Below are 24,064 nucleotides of genomic sequence, written 5' to 3'. Positions count from 1 at the left end.
TCAATTTGCTACGAATGCTTTTAGAAAATGTTGCCAACATTCATTTAAAAAAAATTTAGTCCATTTTAAAATCAAGAAAAAAACAACTCTTAAGAAAACAAAGAGAACTTGAAAGCAGCCACAACAATAAAGTGAAATAATTTTAACCCGTTAAAATCCTTTTTTGGTACGCCCGTTATAATCAGTAATTCATTATTGCCTTCAAATACTCAAAAACTAAATTATTAAATGTGCAACAGAAAAAGCAGACATTTGTTGCACCGAAAACAAGTCACATGATGCACAAACATATTATGCATCCCATATATTAATTGGTAAATGACAAATGCATATCAATCCCGTCCGATTGCAAGAACTTCAATTCATAAATTCACGTGACAAAACAGCATTTTATGTATCAGTCAAACAGCTTCTTAGGAAAGCAACATGTGAATGGAAAAGTAATTAGAAACGTAGCTAGCAAATTATACAGCAAACAATGTCAAAATATTCTTTTGAAGTAAAGAAAAAATCATCAAGGTCCATATGGTTGATTAACTTGAAGCAATTTGGCAACTTGATATTTTAGTTACTTGCCCTTGTTTATAAACAAGTGCGAGTGAGCAGACACACAATAGATAAACGTAAAGTCAGACATTGTTATATACAAACAGAACAAAGACTGATAAGACCAAATTCTGTAACATACGTCTGATAAAAATAACAAGAAAATCTAATCCATAAACATTATTCAGTCGTGTTCTCAACTTAAGTATAAACATTTATTGCACCATATAACCAAACTCTTCACGGTTTCAATACGGCCTACATGCTTTTCTCCACATGTTCCCAATCAGTTGAGTAGCCATCAGAGAAATAGTTAGGATGTCGAAACTCCTCTGGGATTGACTTGTCCATGGCAATGTAGGAGCCGGGATGCACCATAGCAGGATTTTCATGGACGTCCAAATTTTTATCCTCAGATTTTTTTGCAACTGTTGTGTCATCCATATCATTGTCAGCAGATCCAACTCCATCTAATTGTTTCCCTTCTAAAGACATAGAACTTGAACCTTCCAGCCGGGATTTAAGAATATGAAACCTAGCCACAACAGATGCCTCATAATCAGTACTATTTTTTTCAGGACTAGGGGAGTCTTGGCAAAAATTGACTGCATTTTGATTATCACTCCCTCTAGGTGATGACTTGTCTGCAATGTCTAATGGTTCCTCTGTCTTGGTAGTATCAATGCATGACTGGTCAACCCGGGCTTTGAGAACTTGGTATCTGGCCATAACAGAAGATTCATCATTTCTTTCAGGCTCCTCCTCATCTGAGGATGAAACAATATAACTATTAATGGCTTTATCCAGGTTCTGATCACCACTTCCTCCAGGTGTCATTGCATTATTAGGCTTGTTCACATCAGTAAAAAAATTCAACCAAGATAGTCCCTCTAGACTTGGAGAATCCAAGACAGACAAATTAAGGGCAGTTGAACCACGGTTTGGATAATTGTGCGCTTTAGTTTCAGAACTCTGATTTTGCCTCAAAGCCGGAACTTCCTCAGATTTTGATTGGTTTCCCATCTCTACAAAATTTATAAAAGATAAAATATAAAACAAATTTCCATGATATTTATAAGAATGAGGAATATTGAGATAAAGAAAAAATGCCAACCTCTTTCCTTGTAAGAGTGATTATCCATTTCAATCTTAATTTGGTTATAGCGAGCCTTGTAATAGACAGAACACAGTTCAGCTTCAGCCTCAAGCCACAGATTCTTATATAACGCTGTCTGAGGATCAGCTACTTCATCGTGGAAATTCTCATCAAGAGTCCTTTTTAGATCCTATCAAAAGGTATGCCAGCAGTAATTAAATATTTCCCTTCCGCTGTATTTTCCCTCTTTCCAATTGAAAACACGTGTTAGTAAGAAATAAAACAATCTGAAATACCTTAGTCATGCCATCAGTCATTGTCATTTCTCTAGCCCCCCTTCTTGAGGAAATTGAATTTGAAAGCTTCCAAGGTGGTTTGGCAGACCTGGAATTCAAGTTTGCATCCGCAACAAGTGGATTCTCAACCTTAGAGATCTCTGGTCCAATCTTGGTTAATTGTGGCCTCTTGAGAGTTGCATTCTGAGAATATATTCAGAGAACTTACAGAAGTAATGCAAGGCTAATAATTTGTCACATATAGAAAACAGAAAACACCATCTTCACTATCTTGGATACAAAAAAAAGAATCCTATCTTTTCTCCTTCTACAAAATGGACCTAGACACAATATGAATTAGGAGAATTATATGCAACTTCTATATCTATGAATATCGCTTACTCATCATTTACATTTTGTGCAATATTTCCTTCTGTTGAGGTTCAGTTTTGGGTTTTAATGTTTAATTTAAAGTTGAAAATTTGAGCTAAAATTTTGCATTGAGACGTGTAAAGTATATATATTTCATTTCTTTTTTCTCTTTTTGAAAATGATTCTCTATTTCATTATTAGGTACCAGGTAAAGCACTCTTTGGGTATGTTATCATTCAGTATTATCCAAATCACATATCAGGGAAATCATCGTAAGAACAGGTACATTCTCATATAGCCAAATTACTGTTATATTATAATTGTGAACAACTGAGACAGAACACACACACACACTATCCATTATAGAGCTGCTTTGTCATTGAATATATAATAAACAAGAACATCATACCTGGTGAAACTCATGCGATTCTCTAGCACAGTTAAACGTTTCTGGCTGATTGAGAAGACATTCCTGTGCAGGGGCAATTTGTTCAGCAGTCTTTAAAGCACAAGTATTAAGATTACTGATCACATGTTTAAGGACATTGCAATCTCTCTCTTTCAATTCACAGACATCATTTTCGCAGTGGTAAAGGAGCAATTCTGATAAATTTTGCATAGTATTAACCAGCATTTGGACATTTAATTTTTCAGTTGTTACTCTCCCTGCTGTATTTACAGGTGTAGTTGTAGTATTTACAACTAAAGAAGGTGAAGAAAGTGTAGTAGTGGCATTTACTACTGGAGAAGTTGCAGTGGTGGTATTTACTACTGAAGGTGTGGTAGTGGTAGTTACCACTGAAGGCGCAGTAGTGGTATTTACTACTGAAGACGGTGTAGTAATGGTATTTATTACTGAAGAAGGTGTAGTAGTGGTATTTACTACCGAAGGTGTAGTAGTGGTATGTACTTCCAAAGGTAATACATGCTCTACAGTGTCAGATGAACCACGTTCCAAGAATTTATTCAAATTGCATCCAGCCTTTGCATCACCTATGCAGGATGTGTGCTGTTTTTGTGACATCAATTTGTTTTTCTCTGCAACTTGATACTCCATGTGAGAAGATCCAGACTCAGAATTGGTTGCCTTGGCTGCTGGCACACTATTTTCCTTCATTTTGGTAATATCCATAAATTGAAGCCCAAAATCACAGTTAGGTTTAAATGTAAAAGGTCCACCATTCACAGCACTACCTGACTTACAATCGTCATAAGCAAAATTTGTTACTGAACATTTCCTTGGAGAACCTGTTCCTTGATAGCCATTTGAATTTTCAGCTGACTTTTTTGTATTGTTATCTGTATTAAACAGGTAATTCTGAGACTCCTGAATGACGGAACCGAAGCTGCTTTCTTTTTTGTGCACATATTCTTGAGGCAGGACTGCAGAAGGTTCAAAATAAGAAAAGTGAGCAGCTGAAGCTCCCTTCCAGCAAGGTGAGTCTTCAGCAGGGTTGCATCGGTCGCCACCCTCAAAAGATTTCTCAACATTGACATCTTCCATAGTGCCAAGTCTTAGGCCTAAAGTATTCATATTGGCATGAGGGGTTTGATATTCGGTCCTCCCTCTAAATATATAATCAAAATCATCCCCCGAAACAGTCTTGTCTGAAACCATTGCTTTGTTTGATGAGGAAGGCTCATTTCTTCCAAGATGCAAACGGATATGACTTGAGTCGAAGCAACCAGAGATTCCAGGACAGGGCCTGACAGAAGCCTCCTTTGTATTACAGAAACTACTGTGCCCAACATGTTGATCTATAATATGATCAATATTCAGATCTGTAGTCAAACCTGTTCTAGGTATTGAATAAACAGTATGAACCTTTGAAGAATTATCAATGTGTCTTGAGGGTTTGTCATATGAAAAAATGTTTGACATGTGATTGTTCCCTGAATCAGAAACGGCTTTCAAAGGGGCCTCATGACGAGTTTCTACAGGCATTGAAGGGGACTGCAGAGCAGATGCACCTAGAAATTCGACCGGCGTGGATTTGTGACTGCCCCACCAGCTAGATGTATCAGGTAAGGGAGGTGAAATTGCAGGCACGTTGTAGTTTTCCCGATCAGTAATATATGAAACCTCACCATTAACAGAGTCCTTCACCTCTCGGTTTGCTGCATGCAATAAAAAACACTCATGTTCAATATAAAAGATGAAAAATTGATTTCCCATTTACCACCATCCAACTACAATATTTTTTCTCATACTTTAATTTTCTGAAACTATAAACAAAATAATACCCACCAACAATAATCTTTCTCATAATTAAACTGTCCTTCAATTTAACTAGAAACAAATAACAGATCTTCATGCACAAACTTTGTTGTATGAGATGTGTTCATTCCAAAAACATTTTGCAGACTCTCATTTGAAACATCCCCTGACGCAAGACAATAGTATACTTACATTGTATTACCAGCCTACATTATGTAGGCAAGATATCATATCATATTACATAATCAGTATTAACATTATACAGTTAACTGACTGATTTTAAGTGTGTTGTAAATTACATCCAGACTACATTAAACTTTCTCGAATCAAGTATTGTTCTAAGAATGAAAGAGAGGCCATATTTGCGAGGAAGCTCAGAAATCAGACACACCTTACACAGAGCACGTCTACATCTGGCACTAGAAATGAAAAAAAAAAATAATAATAACAATACAAGGGAAAAAAAAAATACCTTGTTTCTTATGCATTATTTCTTCGACCAAGCCAGAAACAGCCTTTGAAGGGAGACTGCTGCTCCCAACTCCAACCTGTTTCCCTTTAACACTGCCATTGAAGTCGCGAAACCTTTCCCAGCAAACACCTTTTTGACCAGAAAACCCTAATTCAGGAAAGTTGTTAGCCTCCTCCAGAGAGGGCCAATCCGAAGGGGAAGTCACAGAAGACCAGTGATAAGGCGGCACGGAAGAAGCGTGATCATGAATTGCAGAAGACACAGGGTACGGTTGGGCTTCTACAAGACTTGATCTTGCAGCATAAGAGGGAAAACCCAGTTGAGGGAACTGAGCAGAGGAATCCAATTCTCTAACGGGGCTCGAAAAGAAATCGTACCCGTAAGGTTGATAGTGAATTGCACGCGTAGTATCTGCGGATTCACTTCCGGATTCAATTGTATCCACTATTGAATCCTCTAAGGGCCCTGAATCCGTGAACACCACGTTGGGGGAAGAGTAAGGATTGACACTAAATGGCGCCGCAAAAGCTGATAAACTTGAAGCTGGTGAGAAGAAATAAGGATTCGATCCCCCTACACCCGTCATCGCTTTTGCAGATTAAGCTACCATGAACTATCGAAAACACCCAGGTTTCAGAATCAGAATTAACTACAGTTACTGGTGTGAAAAAAGAGAACAATTTTGAAAGTTGGGATAGCAGAATTCAGAATTTATAAGGGAAAGAAATTATACGAGAAACAGAAATTATATGAGAAGGTGCAAAATTGAAAAGATAACATGAGAAGATTGCGGAAAACAAGGAATTACAACTGAATATATAAAATATTTTCGTTTCAACCTGTTATCATAACTGAATTCAATCAAATCAACAAATATATTCTTTATTATCAAATATTTATTAATTTAATTATATAATTTAGTTTGAAATTTTGTTAAAATACCAGAGTTTGTTTCATTGATATAATATATTTATTATTTATTACTTCTTTACTGTTGCAATTGTGCTACCTTATACTAATTTCATTTAATATTTAATTATATTTATAACATAAAAATTTACTATTAAATGTATTTAGATACTAAAAGTTTAATTTTGTTGAATTATCAATTATAAAATTAAATATGTTTTTTCTCTTTTTAATTTTAAGTAAAAATTGAGATTTTTTTTAAAACTTTGACTAACAACTTAGATCTAAAAATATATATATATATATATATATATTTATATATATAAATATATATTTAATTGTTTTAACTAATTTTGTATAAATATATAAATTTAATATTTTTAATGAAATTGTATTGATTTATTTAATATTTTAAATATATTAATGATAAATTGATTATACTCAGATACATTTTTACTGGAACATTAATCGAGAAAGGTTGTAAAAAATGTTTGAAATATTAACTAAATTTAACAATAATTTTATCTAATATAACAAATAAAAATATTTCTTCTAATTATTATTAAAATAAAAATATTATTAAATTTATAAAAAGTATATTCTTAAAAGATAATTATAAAATTAAAAGATAAAATAATTAACCAGATTATTATACTAAGCAGTTACCAAAAATAATCTCTTTTATTAGTAGCTAACTTTATTAATAGCTAACGAAAATACTGGTACGATTATGTTTGTATTTTTTAATTTTCATAAAAATTTAAATTTAGACTAATAAAAAAATATAATTAATATTTAAAATAATTGTTAAATATTAAATTAGGAGAAAAAAATATATAAATATATACAAAAAAAATTAAAAATAAAAAATATTTTTAAATAACGGTTAAATATAAATTATTTATAAAATAACTAAATTTTAAAATAATAATTATGAATAAAATTAAATAATCAAATGTAGAGTTTAATAGATATAAATTATAAATATAAATTTTGTTATCATTTATTTAAATATAATAAAATTTTAATAAATTTATTAAATAATAAGTTTTCCGTAATACATATAAATCAATCAATACACAATTTAATAGAAATAAAAATTGAGTTAAAAATAGTAAATGAAAATTTTCGAGCTTAATTTAATAAAATAAAATATTTCTATAAAATCTAGTTCAACTTTTTGTAAAAACAATATGGTTCGACCTCTCTCCGTATATATGATAAAATAAATATAAATTAATATTTAAATTACTATTACCGTATATAATAATATAATAATTTATAAATCAATATATAATATGTCTATAAAAAATGATAAAAATGAAATTTTTTTTTGCAAGTCATTAATAAATAATCTAAACAGTTTGATTCTGAGTATCTCTAAATCTCCTAATTTGTCTTTGGATAATTTAGGTATACATAATCAAAAAGTCGTTGCAAGTTTTTTCAAACGCTTCATAATTTTGTTGTTTGAAAAAAAATATATGAGAGGCGGACGTTAGTTTTGGTATAGGGTGTTGACTCTAAATTTTTTAAAATTACATATATTTTATATAATTTGTATTATATTAGTGAATATTAAATTAGGTATATTTTTATTAAAAATAATATTAATTTTTAATAAATAATAAAATATAAAATTAAATAAAACACTAAATAAATAAATTTATTGAGGTATTTTTATTTTTTCTCTCGTTATCTTTTGAACTTTTCGTATATTTTCACACTCTCAGTATTTTGTTTTTTTATGTTTTTGAAGTAAAAAAAATATAAATGAATTCATTTTTTCTATTTTTAACTTTGGTATATTTTAAGTACTATTGAAAATAAAATGATAAATCTAATTTGTATTACTTGATAATAAAATATTAGTTTAATAAATAATATTTTTTATTTTATAAATTTTTTGTATTTATATTATTTTTATGAATATAGAAAAAAAATTGTATTATTTTTTTTTTGTTATTGTTTTTTTTATTGTGACTTAATTATTATAGATTTTTATTTTAAATAATTATGTCTCTTAATATTTTATTTAATTTTGATAAATTATTTTTATTCTTAAACTTTTTGAAAATAAATAAATAAATAATAAAATAATATATTATATTTTTTTTAAATATGGAAGAAAGATGTTGAATTTAGAGGTTTCATATGATGTGTACTTTATGCAATCAATAAGAGGAGAGTAGTTTTCATATCTTCTTTTAGCATCATGGCTATTAAAATTTGGTCATCACTTCAAAACGTTTTTATTGGTTTTGTCCTCTATTTTTGAACCATGGTCTACAATTTCTTAATGTTGTACCTAGATTAAACTTTACTTGCTTTGATCTTTTAACTTCTATATTAGTTTACATTTTTTTTCATAAAAAATATCATTTTCTAAACTTTAGAGTTTAATAACTTTTTTCTTTGAAAAGGTTATTGGTGTTTTTTATTTACATATGTTTGATTTAGTCTTCTGATCGCTTTTATATTTATTTTCTCCTCTTTTATCCATCTTTCTATTGAATGACTTATGATTATTACATTTTTGTGAGTAAACTGATGTGTTAAGATTTGCATTTATACTTCACATGTAACTTTTATTAAAAAATAAATAAAGTAGTCTATTAATGCAATATAAAACACTTAAATAAAAAAATATACAACTTACTAAAATAAAAATTAAATCAAAAAATTGAAGAACCATTTTAAAATAGACTCATTTGTTCTTCTATTCTATAAAATCGATAACTTTGTTTCAATAGAACTTTCTTATTTTAGTCAAATTAAAACTTAAATCTAACATATAATTTAATTAATTAAAATATAATAAAAAATGAATATATGGAAAAAAAATCAAGATGAAATCAAAATTAAAGATTTTATAAAATAAAATAAAAACGACTATTTCTATTTTAGAACAGAAATAAAAAGAAGTAAAATATACAGTCTTTCATATCTTTCAATGGACTATGATATATGGTCAATCCTGATATATTATATAATCATTAAACAACTATTTATGTCATTACTTTATTTCAAAAAAAATTTATATTTATTATTATCATCATCAATACAATATATTATTATTTAGAAATATTATTTTAAAAAATTGGATACCGAAAGATATTTTACGCTTTTAATAACTATATGTAGTTGTATAAAATACGAATTTTTTTTAAAGGCATTTTCACGTGATAAACTAATCTTACGAACTTTACCATGCTTTAAAATTTTCACACATTTTAGTTTTTAATCATAGCATCATAAAAAAAAATATTTGTCATAATTAATTTGATTAAAAATACACATACTGTCTAAAAACATAATCACTGTTTTTAAGATGATGTGTACCTTTCTTCTTCTTTTTCACTTTTTGTCCCGTATGTTTTAATATAAAAGTAAAACATTAGTTTCTACTTAATAGTTCAATAGTTTGTACCGTAAAAACTCTTCTTCATTTATTTTAGTGCCATATCGTATCGTCACATTCTTGGGCATTGGTGTGAACAGAGTGTCACCCATCTCTCATGTATCCATAAAATAAGGACGCCACTAACCCACCATTCATTTACTTACATGTTTGGCCATTGCTTCCATTAGATTTTTAGATGGTTCTATTCATTAAAAAATGAACATCATTTATCCATTACTTTTCCTCAATTAAAAGCTTTCTTCAATGTTTCTTTTTAATGCACCATTTCTTGTGCTTTTCTTTTCTGACTGGGCTTTTATCCGATCCTCCAAATCCTCCAATGGAATCTCTCACTCCGAAGATGGTGTTGTACAAAGTTAGGGTGTTTTAAATAAAAATAGGGATTTCAAAATATGTTAACCTCCGTAGATTATGTTTTTGTATAGAATCAATTTGGTGTTGTTATAGAATCGTGGAAGAATGCGTATTTGTATGTACTGCGACATTCAAGTCAGTGATAGAAAATGTGTAATACTAATGAATATTTTGTTATAACTATCATAACGTTATACCGATTAATTACTACATTGTCGAAGCTATCAGGTTCCTATTTGATGTTGTTGGAAAAAACTCTCGAGAATCACTTTATTAATAATAAATACAAGAAAACACATAGACAACTCTCTCATGTCCTTTGACTCCGAGTATACTTACACTCTTCAAAGAAATAATTTAACTCAAACATCTCACAACACTCTTATTATGGGTATAAGGTATAAGAAATAAGAAAGAGAAAGAAGAGTTAAATACAGCCTTAAAGTTTCTTTGACTCGGTGTAAGGAATGTAAAACCTAAGAAATTTAAATAATTATTTAATAAATGTGGGTAGTATGAGCCTTTAAGGCATTTAATGCAGATTGCTATGATGTGGAAAAGTACTAGTTTAAATAGTTGAGAGTACTTTAATTGTGTGATAGGACTTGAGTTTGAGTCCTATGTATGTTAATTATTTGTTTTTATTTTTAAATATATGTTGAGCATGATTATGAAATGATATAATCATTTAATTATATTAGTCATCACAAAACATGAATTGGTTAAATGGTTAAACATTGATTTGGCATTTGTATGGTTATGTGTTCAAGCTTGGGAGAACCCAAATTAAACTTTATTTTTGCTATTTTGGGTTTTGGCTTGAATTTGAAGGGTTAAGGGAAACCTAAATGCATGGGCCTCCATGGGAGGCTGAAAAATGGACCATAAAGAATCAATGAATGATATAATAAACATTGCCATTAAACCTTAAATTCGTTTTTGGTAATTATCTAGCTTTAAGGCACCTTTAAAAGGCCAATGTGAGGTAAGAAGAAGGGTTTTGGCAAGCTGTGGGTGTACTCAGAAAACAGAACACGAATTTTGAGAGTAGTAAGGTTGGAGTGAAGCTTTGAAGCTGAATTGGGAGAGAAAGCCAAAGGGAGATCATTGAGGATCAAGAGAGAATTCACAACAATTCCAAAATTTAAGCTAAGGGAACCAGGTTAGGGGAATTTTTCTCGTTATTTGTATTATGGGTGAATAATGGCATGATCTATAGTATGAATTGCATGAGTATTATATGTTTCTACATGAATTGTTGTGTTTTTGGAAAAATTCCAGAAACCGCCTGGCGGGCTATGCATAGCCGCAGGTGACTCATCTGATTTTCATGTTTCTGGGTTCCTGTGAGAGGAACCGCCTAGCGGTACATTCTCGACCGCCAGGCGATGCATAGAATTTTTACCCAATTCTGGGTTTTTGGATGTAGGGCCTGGCGATATTGACTGAACCGCCAGGCTACGCGAGCTAATTGGTCGTTTTTGGTGTTTTCTGGGTGCTGGGTCAAATCTGATCAGAGGGAAAGTTAACCTTACTCTCTAAAGGTTGGGTGTGATGTCAAACAGTGGGGATATTAATGTATTTTTGGACATAGTCGAATGAAACAGTGTAAGAAGGCTCTAGGATTGATGAATTGCGAATTGTTGCTTAGGGAATCAATTAGCGGAAATTGAATTTGGGTAATTTGCTATTATCAAATGGAAAGAGTAGTATAATTGGATTGTTAAATAATGGGAAGTGTGGCGAAATTGTATTGGAGGAATTGTTGGAGAGAAGAGCTGTGCTGGTGCTGAAAATCGGGAAAAAATTGCTCAGAACAGTATGCACCGCCTGGCGGCACGGGGCTGGCCGCCAGGCGCCATATCAGAGATGTGAGGGGTGCTCTAGTTCACGAAAAACGTTGTTTTTGGTACTTTTCGCGCAACTGGAACCGCCCGACGGTAGTACAGTCCCGCCAGGCGCCACCTTCCACCTCTGGGCGCTAGGCGCTACCACTTTTTTCTAGTTTGCGCAATTTTCGTAAAAATGCATTTCTCGGTTTGTTAACAGTCCGATTTAGGTGAAATTTCGACAGGTGGTCCATAACATGTGGTTCTTCACTTTGAAGGGTGGAGATTTGATTTGGAGGTCAGCAACTAGATATATACGTTACTCAATATTGCTAATTTTGGAGTCTTTAAAATGCATGAATAACCTCTTGATAATTACTAGTAACTTCTAATGAAGCATGATTGGGTTATGTGGTAAGTCTCTACAATTTGAATATTCATTTGGATTAGTCACATGTGGAGAATTGGTTTGTTGAAGGCATGGGTGTCAATATTAAATTGCATTGGTGCATAAGATCATGTGCTTAAAATTGTAAGAGTATTGCTGCTTATATTGTGTTTGAGCATGCTTGGGATGGTCTATATGACTAGGGGATGAATGCACATGTGAGGTGCTATAAGGCCTGAACATTATAGATGGCAATGCTTTTCATTAGGGGTACTCTAGAATGAGAGCAAATGAGAGCAACTGAGAGTAACCTGTGTGAAGTGTGCTTGAACCTGAACTAAAACCAATATTGCGTAAGTACTGGTGTAGCGCCTGGCAGTAAGGAGGGGTGCGCCACACGGAGTCTGCAATTCAGTGAATCCTAAGGCGCGTGGCACCTGGCGGTAGGGGAAGTCCCGCCAGGCGATAGTTGTAGTGGTAGTGAAGACTAAGGCACTTAACGCTTGGCGGTACGTGTCCCCTACCAGTCGATCTGGAAGCGGTAGTGCCTGGCGGTACGTGTCCCCCGCCAGGTGATTTTGCTGCAGTAGATTGGTGTTATGCTTGCTATGATGTGCGTGATCTACAAGGCTTCTAGGATATCTTAAAGGTCGGCTTGCTGGTGTTCCTTGAGTTGAGCTCGGGATAGGGGTTAAGCACGTGACATTCCTTGAGTTGAGCTCGGAATGGCATCCATCGAGTTAAGCTCGGGATGGCGGATGAACACGAGGAACCCTTGAGTTGAGCTCGGGTTGGCGAGTGTTGCCGGTGTGAGTGTGCTGGTTGTGGTCAGTACGGATGGGTCCATATAGATTGCCCTCCTCAGTAGTTGACTGACGAGTTTGGTAGTCTTGGGATGTTACTTATTATGTTCATATAAGGGAACTCCACCTGGCGTTACGGTGTATGATCCGTAGCAATGGTTTCTCGCACGTGCTCTACCGGTTGTGGTCGATAGGTATGACAGCAGGTCATCTTGAGGTAATCACTAGAAGACGTAGAACACGGTTCACATGGTTGTGGCCATGTGATGTGAAATCAAAGGACGGAACTCCTTTGGTGTGATTGTATTATATATATATATATATATATATATATATATATATATATATATATATATATAATTGTACTATATATATATATATATATATGTTTATTTTGTTAGCTCACCCTATCTGCTCTGGTGAGACGTAGAGCCGAAGCAGGGCTAGTCTTGGGGAGTTTTTCTCAGAGTTTTTACATTGTCTTTATGATTTCAAATAAGTTGTAATTATTGGTAATACTGGACTATTTGATAATTATAAGAGTAATTATGTTCTTGGATTTTGAATTATTATTGAAGTAATAAAAGTTTGAAATTTCCCTCATTTTTGGGAAATGGATTTATAATTAATGAGACTTTATTTGCTTATTTTATTTTATTATTTAAACCCGTAATATCCGGTAGGGATGTTACAAGGAACATCATGGACTTAGAGATCATTATATAGTCACTAACACCTACCCCCTTGGTTATTCTAAGCGATGTGGGATTTTTCAAGACATGTTATTTTTATCCGCCCAACATATATGTTCTCGTCTTGTACCTTTGGTCTCATATATCATCTTTCTGTCTTCATAACAGGCTTGATTGGGATAGTCACATGGTAGAGATGTACTTGTCCCTGTAAGAAGTTACGTGACCAATATATACTCATCCTTGTAGGATCCAAAAAGCCCTCATGCTCATCTAGTTAGCTTGGCTAAGATGCTTTCAACCTTATCTAATACAGATTAAATCAATGTCAATTAAGTTAAGAATGAGTTCAATTTGATTTAGTTTTTAGTACATTAAAAATTTTGAAATTCCGCATATGTAAGTAAATTAGGTAGGTTCATTAATTGTATTTTCTTAATTTATTTTATATCTTTATTTAACTAATCTATTTATAACCATATAATAAAAATATTTATCTATTTCACCAAACATTATTATAAAATATACTAGTTGAGAATTAATGTTTCAACTTCCAAACATTATTATAAAATATACTAGTTGAGAATTAATGTTTCAACTTATATGATTGAGTAAACAAATAAATTAATCATTTAAACATATTCAAACATTATTTAACATTTTAAAAATATCAAATTGTCAATCTATATAATTAGAAGTAATAAACGATTAAAATTAAAAATAGTTATAAAAAAATAGTAAAAATAAAATAAAATAAAAGAATGTTATAAGTGGATTATTGGTCAATTCATTTTCAACATGGTTTCAACATGTTTAACCTTGTAAATTAAGTGATCCATGTTTAGTTTGACTTGCATTTCAAATCCATGACAATTAGATTGATTCACAAGTTAAAATTCATTTTGACACCTCCAGAAGAAGAAATAAATTAGTGGATAAATGAGGAAAAGATCAAAATAGATTATCTTTTATGTATTTTTTTTGTATTTTTATGATTTTTTTAATGTTTACTTAATAATTTTTTTCTTTATTAATTTTCTAATGTTTTTTACACCAAATTTTCTAATTTTTAGCTTTGACATTTTCTTTGTTTGATTTCGTATATTTTGAAAAATCATTATAGGTGTTTTATAATGCATATTGTTGTGTGTGTGGTATATAAAAGAATTATAATGTTTAGGTTAAATGAAAAATTAATTATTATTATTATTATTATTACTATTTTTATCATCTTAAAAAATAATTTTAAATAAAATTTATTATTTAATATTAAATTCGTAAAAAATAATTAATAACTGAAAATTTTATAAATATTTAAAATAATTTATAGCATTTTTAACCTTTAATAAATATCAAATGATAATAAAATATAATATATTTTGTGATAGTTTTTAATTATTAGAATATTATAAAATATTATAAAAGAAAAATAAATTTTGTGACAATTTTTAAAATGTTAGAATTTACTTTTGTTATTTTTCTAACAAAAATATAAATGGTTAAAATATTTCTGTCACAAACTGTTTTTATAACATGTAATTTTGACTATTATTTTAACCATTACAAATTTAATTTGTTATAATTTTTAACCATTAAAACTTTTAGTTACAACTCTCATGAATACCAAGTGAGCATAGTTTTTCTTTTAAATAAAATAGTAAATAAAGGAATGGACGAGGTTTATAGGCCCAAATCAGTCCAATCAAATGTTCAATTAAAAAAGCAAAAAAGAAGGCCTTTTAGACTTGTATACAAGCCTAATTAGAATGACATTAATTAAGGGGGAAATGAAACTGTCTGAATAGATATTGATTTTTACAGTCGAATAAATTAGAATAAAGTAACAAATAAAAAAAATAAATAGATCAATAACATGGAGAAAAAAAAATGTGGTGTTGACAAAAAAATATTTTGGTATATGAGAAGTGTACAGAAAACAACACTTCTTATTTTGATATAGATTTCATCTGAACCTCGTTGCATGTACGTATCTAAGGAAATGCAATCTCATATTTTCCTGTTTTTTACAAACTGATTTATAAATCTGAAAAGAACCATAATTTCATGTTGTAGAGATTGGAACATTCAGAGAAGTGGAGGGAATGACAATAGCTCTATAAAATGTTTAAAATGTTTCAGAACCATCACATAACTATCTAACATGAACAACCATCACCAGCCACCACACACCGTACACCGAACAATCTTAAACAACAATATCATGCAAACGTTATTTAGTGTGATTTAAAACAAAGGTAATGGACAATTTGGTAATATTAAGTTCCATGTACAGTAAATCGTAAAAAATCTCTTCAATCTGTTATTTAAATCTATACCCATCCCGCAATTACTATCCTACAAATTCTTTCAAATCAGGTGAAGTAAGATATCCATCTGCTTGAACAACTTACGCAAAAGCAAACACTATGTAGATGATGAAGTTTTGGGTGAAACTCGAAAGTCGATATATGACGTAGTTTTTACATAATCATCTCTACTTAAATGAAAAACTATGGTTTTTATCCTCATTTTGGAGTCAAAATCTCAATTTGGTACTCGAATTTTTAAAAGTTTCAAGTTGTTCTCCTTTTCTGTTAAAATGTCTCAAGTTTTTCCTTTCTGTTAAGTCTGGGTTGACAGCGTTAAATGGGGTGCCACGTGTCAGTTCTTCGATTTTTTGAATTTTTTTTTATTTTTTTTATTTTTGATTTTTTTTAAAAAATAAAATTTTTACCAAGTGTCAAGTTGTCATCGTGCCACGTGGCAATGACAGGGTGATGTGGTAGTGATAATGTCAGGTGTCAATATTATGCCAGACGTCATTTCCTTAGTCTCAATTTGGTCGATGTATTCTAATTTTTGTCTCAATTTAGTCTCTATTTTTGTAAAAAAAATCCAATTTCATCACTCTCCAAATTAAAACAAAAATTAATTTTTATATAAATGTTATACAAATATTTTTATTAAATTTGATATTTTAATTCAAATTGATATTTTTATTATATATTTTTAACATAGCTAAATTTATTTAAAATTGTGTTTCACATTCAACTTTACTTAAAATTGTTTTCAAATTTTAAATTTATATGTTTTTTATTGTTACATGAACTAGTTAATTTATGATTTTTTTTCTATTAACATTATTTTCTATTAACAATTTTAAATAAAGTTCAATGTAAAATATTAATTAAATGAACTTAATTTGTTTAAAAGTATTTACTTGAAATATCAATTTTGATAGAAATATTTGTGTACATTTATATAGAAATTAAATTTGATTTCAATTTGGAGAGGGACAAAATTGCAACTTTTTACAAAAATTGGGACTAAATTGAGACAAAAATTAAAATAAAGGTACTAAATTGAGAAATTGAAAATGACACAAGTGACACATGTCATTGTCACTGTCACATCACTCTGTCACTATCACGTGGCACGATGACAACTTGACACGTGCCAATTTTTTGATTTTTTTAAAAATATTCAAAATAAAAAATAAAAATAAATAAAAAAAGTCAAAAAATCTAGGAACTGACACGTGGCACTCCCTCTAATGGTGTCAACCCAAACTTAACAGAAAGGGCAAACTTGAGACGTTTTAACAAAAAAGGGGACCAACTTATGACTTTTAAAAATTTGGATACCAAGTTGAGATTTTGACTCCAAAATGGGGACCAAAGGCATAATTAAAACAAAATTATATACCATGTAGATGAATGAATGTGATTTCATTCGTGAAGTGGAGAATTTGAGATGAAAGGCTTAGGTATGACGAGAATAATTCTTGGTATGAAATATTATGTTTATCTTAAAATAGTTATATGGAGAAAGTTTTATGGAAATGTATAATATTAAACACAAATATAGTTAATATACCTTTTAAAGCTCATTTTAAGTTATCTATACAATTGGCATCATAAATAAATTTATGGATGTCACAAAATTCGTACAATAGTGGATAAAACCTATAACGAGTAAGAAATAGATATTGTAAATAGATATCAGTGGGTAACTGATACAAGTATCTTTATATTGGCGTATCATAGTATTAGTATATGTAGATACTCGTACCCCCGCTATATGATAATTTAAATTAAAAAAAAATTAAAAAACATGATTGAAATATTAACATATTGATTTTGAATGGTTTATTTTTAATCAATTGGTTTTAAAACAATCTTCATTTCTTTGTAAATTGTCATCCAACACTATTTAAATGAGTTATTTGGATTTTGTTTGAAATTTATGAATGTTATATATTATATTATATGTTGTTAAATATTTAAATTTTTTTAAATACCCATGGGTACGAACATATATTAAAAAAATATGTTGGTGCCCACATAACATATATCCACACGAATATGGAGACGGGTACGAGATGAATATTTATCCAATGGGTAGAGTACATGAGAGTTACTATCCCAATTGAATATATATACACACACATTTGGTTCTTGTATTTGTTCGGTTGGTTCAATTTCGTCTCCTTATTTTTTTTATGTTCAATTTAGTCCTCTTAATTTCTAAGATGGTTCGATTTTGGTATTTTTTTGTTAAGTTGAGGTTTACGTCGTGTCCGTACATGGCACATGTTAATTACAACGTACATATACTTGTTAAAATGATTTTTTATAATTTATATATCAAATCACTCCACCTAAATACTCAAATTATTTCATTTTTTACTAGTGTAAAAAATTACAAGTGTAAAAATGTAAAAAAATAAAATAATGTGAGTATTTAGGTAGATGATTTGATGTATAAATTATGAAAAAAAGATATTTTAACATATATATATATATATATATATATATATATATATATATATATATATATATATATATATATATATAAAAGTTGCAACTAAGCTTAATTACTAATTTGATCTGAAATTAAAGAGAGCCAAATTGGATCATTTTATAAAATAGGAAAACTAAATTGAATCAAAATTTTAAATACATGAATTGAAAACAACCATTGTCATGTGACAATAACACTAACACATGGTACTGCTAGTGCCACGTGGCAAGACCAAGACCAAGTCGTTTTAAAAAATTAAAGAAAATTTAAAAAAATTAAAAATTTCACGAATTGACATGTGGATGTAAATGTAAACTTAATGGAAATGACCAAATTAACCCATTTTAAAAAGTAGATGACTAAATTGAATCAAAAAATGATAAAGGGTCGAATTGAACCAATTGAACAAATACAAGAATCAAATGTATAATTGAACCTATATATTATTATGTGTTAATAAATTTATGAGTTCCAATAATTATTTATTGATCGATAATTTATGTGCTACAATGTTATATTAATTGATTCACATATATTTTACATAATATAAACCTTACATTAGTGCAATAAAGAGATTTAACATCGTTTTTCTTTTTACATTATACTCCAGTTCTACCAGCGAAACATATATAGACAAAGTAAAAAAGGAAGAGGTTTAAACTTTCATTCATAATCGAAACCTATAATTCAAGAATAGGCTTCGGTTGGTAAGACAACCGAAACCTAAAATGATTCAAAAATATTTAAAATAAAAAATAAAACAAATAGGCACCAATTACATGCTTTAGTTTTGAAGACAATTAAGGACTATATTTGACCATTGCCTATAATAATTTAAAAATCATTTAAAACATGAAGCAAGGGAACAAACTTCGGTTTTCAGGACAATTGAAGCCTATTCCACTATATGCTTCAACATCTCAAATCATATCCTTTAATCTTCTTCTTCCAATCGATCTTCCATGGTTGAATCATTAACATATTCAGTTTGAGAGATAGTTGGGAAGTCTATTAATTTGTCATGTCATGTATAAGTTGTATAACTTCAAAGCAAACCATCACATATAAGGTGTTTTCTAATTTTGATTGCATTCAACTTTCTCTCATTCAAACAATTGACACAAAAACATCTAAACTTAACTTCATCACCACTTCTACCCTCATTATGTTGCAGAAATTGTATAAATTATTCTATTTCTCTCTCATACTTAACACTTAAGCGTGAAGAATTAATTTAATATCGATCCATACGTGTATATATATACTAAAATTGTATGAAAAATTTCAGTAATCTTTAATTAAATGATCACCGCACTTATGTATTGAAGATGTGACCATATCCCATTCAAGAAGATTTATTTATTTTTATTTTATTGTTACATATCAATTTTAAATAACATTTCTTAAATTTTGTTAGCATTTTGCATTGGTCTTCAGGTTATACGAAATGAAAGTGATTATCAATCCTGTGAGACTTGGAGACAGTAAATACAATTTTTAAAAATATTAGTACTGTCCCATCTTATATTAATTCTTAAAAATACAATTTCGTAAAAAAACTTGGACATAGTAAATTTTTGTATTGAATTTTAAACGAGAAACTAAGACATATTCAATGTAAGAGAAAAACAAATAACAATCTCAAAGAAAATAATTTAATCATATAATTAACCAATTTTAAGAAATAAATCATTATTTTAAATATACAATAATTACATTAAACATCATATATTAAAAAATATTTCAAATAATTAAAAATATACGGCGTAAGAAAGGAACTTAGAAGCGTGAAAGAATGAGAAAGACATCAAGAGCAAGAGCAAAAGTGAGAGAGACAAAGACCAACCACTCAAACACAAACCAACAACGATGCCCCCAATGCAACAAACCAAGACCAACACAAACCTGGAATGTTGCAGCTCCCCAATGCGAAAAGATGACAATGGCTACCAAAACGTAGCGACGACATCAAAACGAGAAGAAAAACAATGTTAGAAGAAGGAAAAGGAAAACAAAAACGAAAGAAAGAGATAAACAAGAAACAAGAAGGAAGATAAATGATAATGATGACAAAAATGAACCTCAACGAAGGATATAATAAAGGAAAACGTGAGTTTGCAACGACGAAGGAGAAGAATGCATCGACATTATGCAACATGATCTTTCGCGGCTTGTAGAAATTCACAAATTAACCCTATGCTAATGGATATAGACTTCGATTCTAGGTAAAACTAAAGTCTATACCCTGATTGCATGAGTGTAGGCTTCGATTCTTTCAAATAAACGAAGCCTACACTCATACAACCTAGAACCAAAGCCTATACTTTGACACTCAGGGTAAAGCCTTTAAAAAACGTGGTGACATTTTTGAAATTATTTGCACAACTATAAGTTTTGGTTCTAGGATAACTAAAGCTCATACCTTGACCTCATGAGTTAGTTAATAAATGATTAAGAGATAAACAAAAATTAGAATATCTTAAATGGATGTAGTATAGGTCTAACCTACTCAGCTTAGGCCAACTCAAGTAAGAACCTGTTAAAATAGTACAATAGGAACGCTATTCACAAGATATGATGCATGAATTATTACCGCATTTATTACTTTTTAGATATCGATGACTTGAATGTCGTAGTATATTTGTAGACATCTCGACCATTCGGACTTGGAAGATCTCGTCGATCTGTCAAAAGGAAGTCAAGTTTGGAATTAATCTATAAACACGTGGATCTTACTTGTACCATCACAACTATGCAAGAACATTTACAAACGATCTTATACTATAAATGAGTAAGATATTGGATGTGTAAACTTTCAATTCTAAAACAAAATCAAATCAATTATAAATCCATTGCGACTATTGGATGACTAGGGAAAGAGAAAAAGTGCCTTGTGAACATGTGAAGAACAACTTTCCTTATCTCTCTTGCGTAGAATTGCTGTTTTCCACCCTTTAGGCTTAATATGTAAGTTTGGTGTTTTCTTCATATAATCTAACTCTAATGCATGATGGCCCTTTAGAAAGATTTCACCCGTGAGACTGTTCATCCTGTTTCCAATTATGACAATTATGAGCATAGTACATTCTGCATCACTGACTCATTCATATATTAATTCTAACACAACAAGACACTCAATTATCATATATTTGAAACCACAAATTTTGTTCGGCAAAACATGTGTTGGCAAACAACAGCTAGCCAAATCACATGGCATATTCTGAAAACAGACAAATTAATGCGTGCATGAACCAAACTAGATATCCTCAAAACTTCTAACCTACTCCATGTTTTCCCTATTTTGAGCTTAAATAGTTAAGTATCGATAATATAAAATAGTTTTCTACTGTGAATCAATCACACATTAATTCACCCATAACCTGTTTTCTCTTCTTTTAATTCAGCTTCCAGATAAAGTTGCAACATTTATGTCCATCATCTTCCTCAAAAGAAGCTCTATTATTTGAACATGGAACTCTAGATATTGTATGAGTTTATCTGGTTCCAGATTACATTACAATAAACAGAGATATCTCAAAATTATCCAAGAAAAAAAAATATCACTCTTTCAAAAGCTTCAACTATTTGATAAAGACACACATAAATGGTTGAACACACGTTACATGACAAGTCATACATGATAATAAGTTCGTTTTCACCATGATGACGAGCACCCTTTAGCTGCAATTAAGTGAATCCACCCCTTTTGATTGATCTCATAATACCCTATATTATATATCATGATTGTGGTAATCATCACATAAAAATGGTAATTGTGACATGCCTAATCCCTGTATATTCCACAGAGAAAGTGCTAGATTTCAAACCTTTTTCGGCCTAACTGCTTGTGCTTTATATATGTCTTATCAATTTCCCACCCATAATTCAAAACCCTTTTGCCAGAAGTCCACTCCCAATAACTACTAGACCCATGTATAAAAGGGAGTGAACTTTGCCTAATTTCTATGACCCTCAAGACTCTCTCTGTAAAGTTTTGTTCCAAGAAATATGATAATGGTAGTGAGAATGATGAAGATATTGAGAGAATACACGGTTATGCTCACAAGAGTCACAGAGCAACTTCTTCCACCATATAGCAGACGATTTGACAGTTTCCGAAACCCTTTTTCTTCCACAACCTCTTCTGAAGAATCAGCTTCTTTCTTGGTTTACTTTTGATGAATAAATGTAAAAATTAAGAGTTTTGATTTTTCTGTTTTAGTTTATGTTTGCAAAAGCTTGTTTTTATGGAAGATATTGTAGAGGAGAAGCTTACCGTTACTGTTACCATATGTGAGATCAGTCTTCTTCTTTCAAGCTTTGGTTATCAGTGTTTTCTTGAATTGTAACTGTAGTAAAGTGAAAATGACAAAATAAATAAACCTTTTCATTCTTATCAGAAATTACTTATGATTTTAGAAGTTTAAGACAACATTTAATTTCATAAGTCATTCTTTTACTTTTACCCATCTTAATTTAAACATTTAAATGAAATCAAAGAAAAAATAAAGAATAATGGATGGCAGAAAAATTAATTAATAGCATAGATAATCACATGATAGGAAAATAAAAATAAACTTTTTATGAAATTAACTATATTTCAAAATTTTCGTGTCCCTACAATACTTCTAAAATAATGGAAACAGTAATATTAGCTAAATAAAGTGTTTAGGCTATAAAACTAGGACATTTATATATATTTTTAGTAATAGTTCCATTATCTATAAAATTAATATTACGTATGACATCTATATACTTATTTTATTTATCTATTATGTACAGATGTAGTTAATTTTATTGTATAAAACCGTTGTTTTACATTAATAAAACCATGCAAGTAAGTCAATTTTTAAAAAAAGACTAATCTCATGTATAAATACTTATACCTTATTTATAGACTAAGGATGCACGGCGGAGTGATCGATTTATAATACTAATAGTACAAAATATGAAAAATAGTTTTTTTAGTAAATTTTTTTCATTTATTTCCTTAACATTTTTTTTTAAATAATTTAACCTTTACTAACATATAAGATTTGTTCATATAACAGCAACAGTGTAAGCATTATAATTAATAAAATAGTTTGAATATTCTTATAAAATTATAATGATATGCAATTAAATCTTATTGATTGTTTAAAATATAAAATAATAATATTTGAATTTTTATTCGCTAGTTTAAAAATATTATTTTAATGTTGCGAAAATAATTTGGATCTATGATTAAAATGAATATAAAAATAATGTGGTGATAATATTGTAAATATTGGTTGGACATTTTATATAAGTTGATGTAAAGAAAGATACTAGTATATTTGTTGTTTTTGCATTAGTTTCATAGATTATGTTTTTTAATTTGATTGGTAAATGACGCTAGTGACTTTACTTGAATCATCTCAACATTGAACCCCTTCCACTGAGTGTCTTTCCATTCCTTTCCAGCAGAGCTTAGATAGTCTCCATTTTAAGGCTATTGATTTAGGGCTTGTTGGGGTTAGTCCGTTTAGATTAATAGAAAACGAGGTTTTTTCACCATGTGTGCTGTGAATTTGCTCTGTCCATAATATAATTTGAAATATAACATGGGAAGAATATAGACCAATAATTGTGTTTACAAGGCTTTGGGTCTCGCATGTGTGTTTTTATGTAACATTTTGTCAATTTTTTTTATTAAATCACTTTGTAACAACACTACACTTGTTGGATATTATTTGATAAATAAATTTAATTATTTTGATATCATTCCCAAACATGGAAACATTTAAAACTTAAAAATGTATGAAATGATGTTATCTCATAATTTATTTAATACAACTCCAAATTCCAAAATCGAAAATACAAAATATTTCAAATCATGTTTCTTTAATAAGATTCTACAAGCTA

The 24,064-nt window shown here is 29.9% G+C and overlaps 1 protein-coding gene across 1 annotated transcript; it reads right to left on the bottom strand.

The window, feature by feature from the left end:
* Positions 1 to 529: 529 nt before the first annotated feature.
* LOC114196320 lies at positions 530 to 5,757 on the bottom strand. The gene is made up of 5 exons (XM_028086926.1): positions 4,980 to 5,757; positions 2,699 to 4,407; positions 1,939 to 2,121; positions 1,661 to 1,832; positions 530 to 1,571 (listed from the first exon to the last, which is right to left on the bottom strand). Exons 1-5 carry the CDS (start codon positions 5,563 to 5,565, stop codon positions 805 to 807), a joined length of 3,417 nt encoding a protein of 1,138 aa, XP_027942727.1. The 5' UTR covers positions 5,566 to 5,757; the 3' UTR covers positions 530 to 804.
* Positions 5,758 to 24,064: the final 18,307 nt, after the last annotated feature.

Source organism: Vigna unguiculata, chromosome 9 (assembly GCF_004118075.2).
Source record: "Vigna unguiculata cultivar IT97K-499-35 chromosome 9, ASM411807v1, whole genome shotgun sequence".
In the NCBI taxonomy this organism is placed as follows: domain Eukaryota; kingdom Viridiplantae; phylum Streptophyta; class Magnoliopsida; order Fabales; family Fabaceae; genus Vigna; species Vigna unguiculata.
This window is presented reverse-complemented; position numbering and strand designations above follow the sequence as displayed.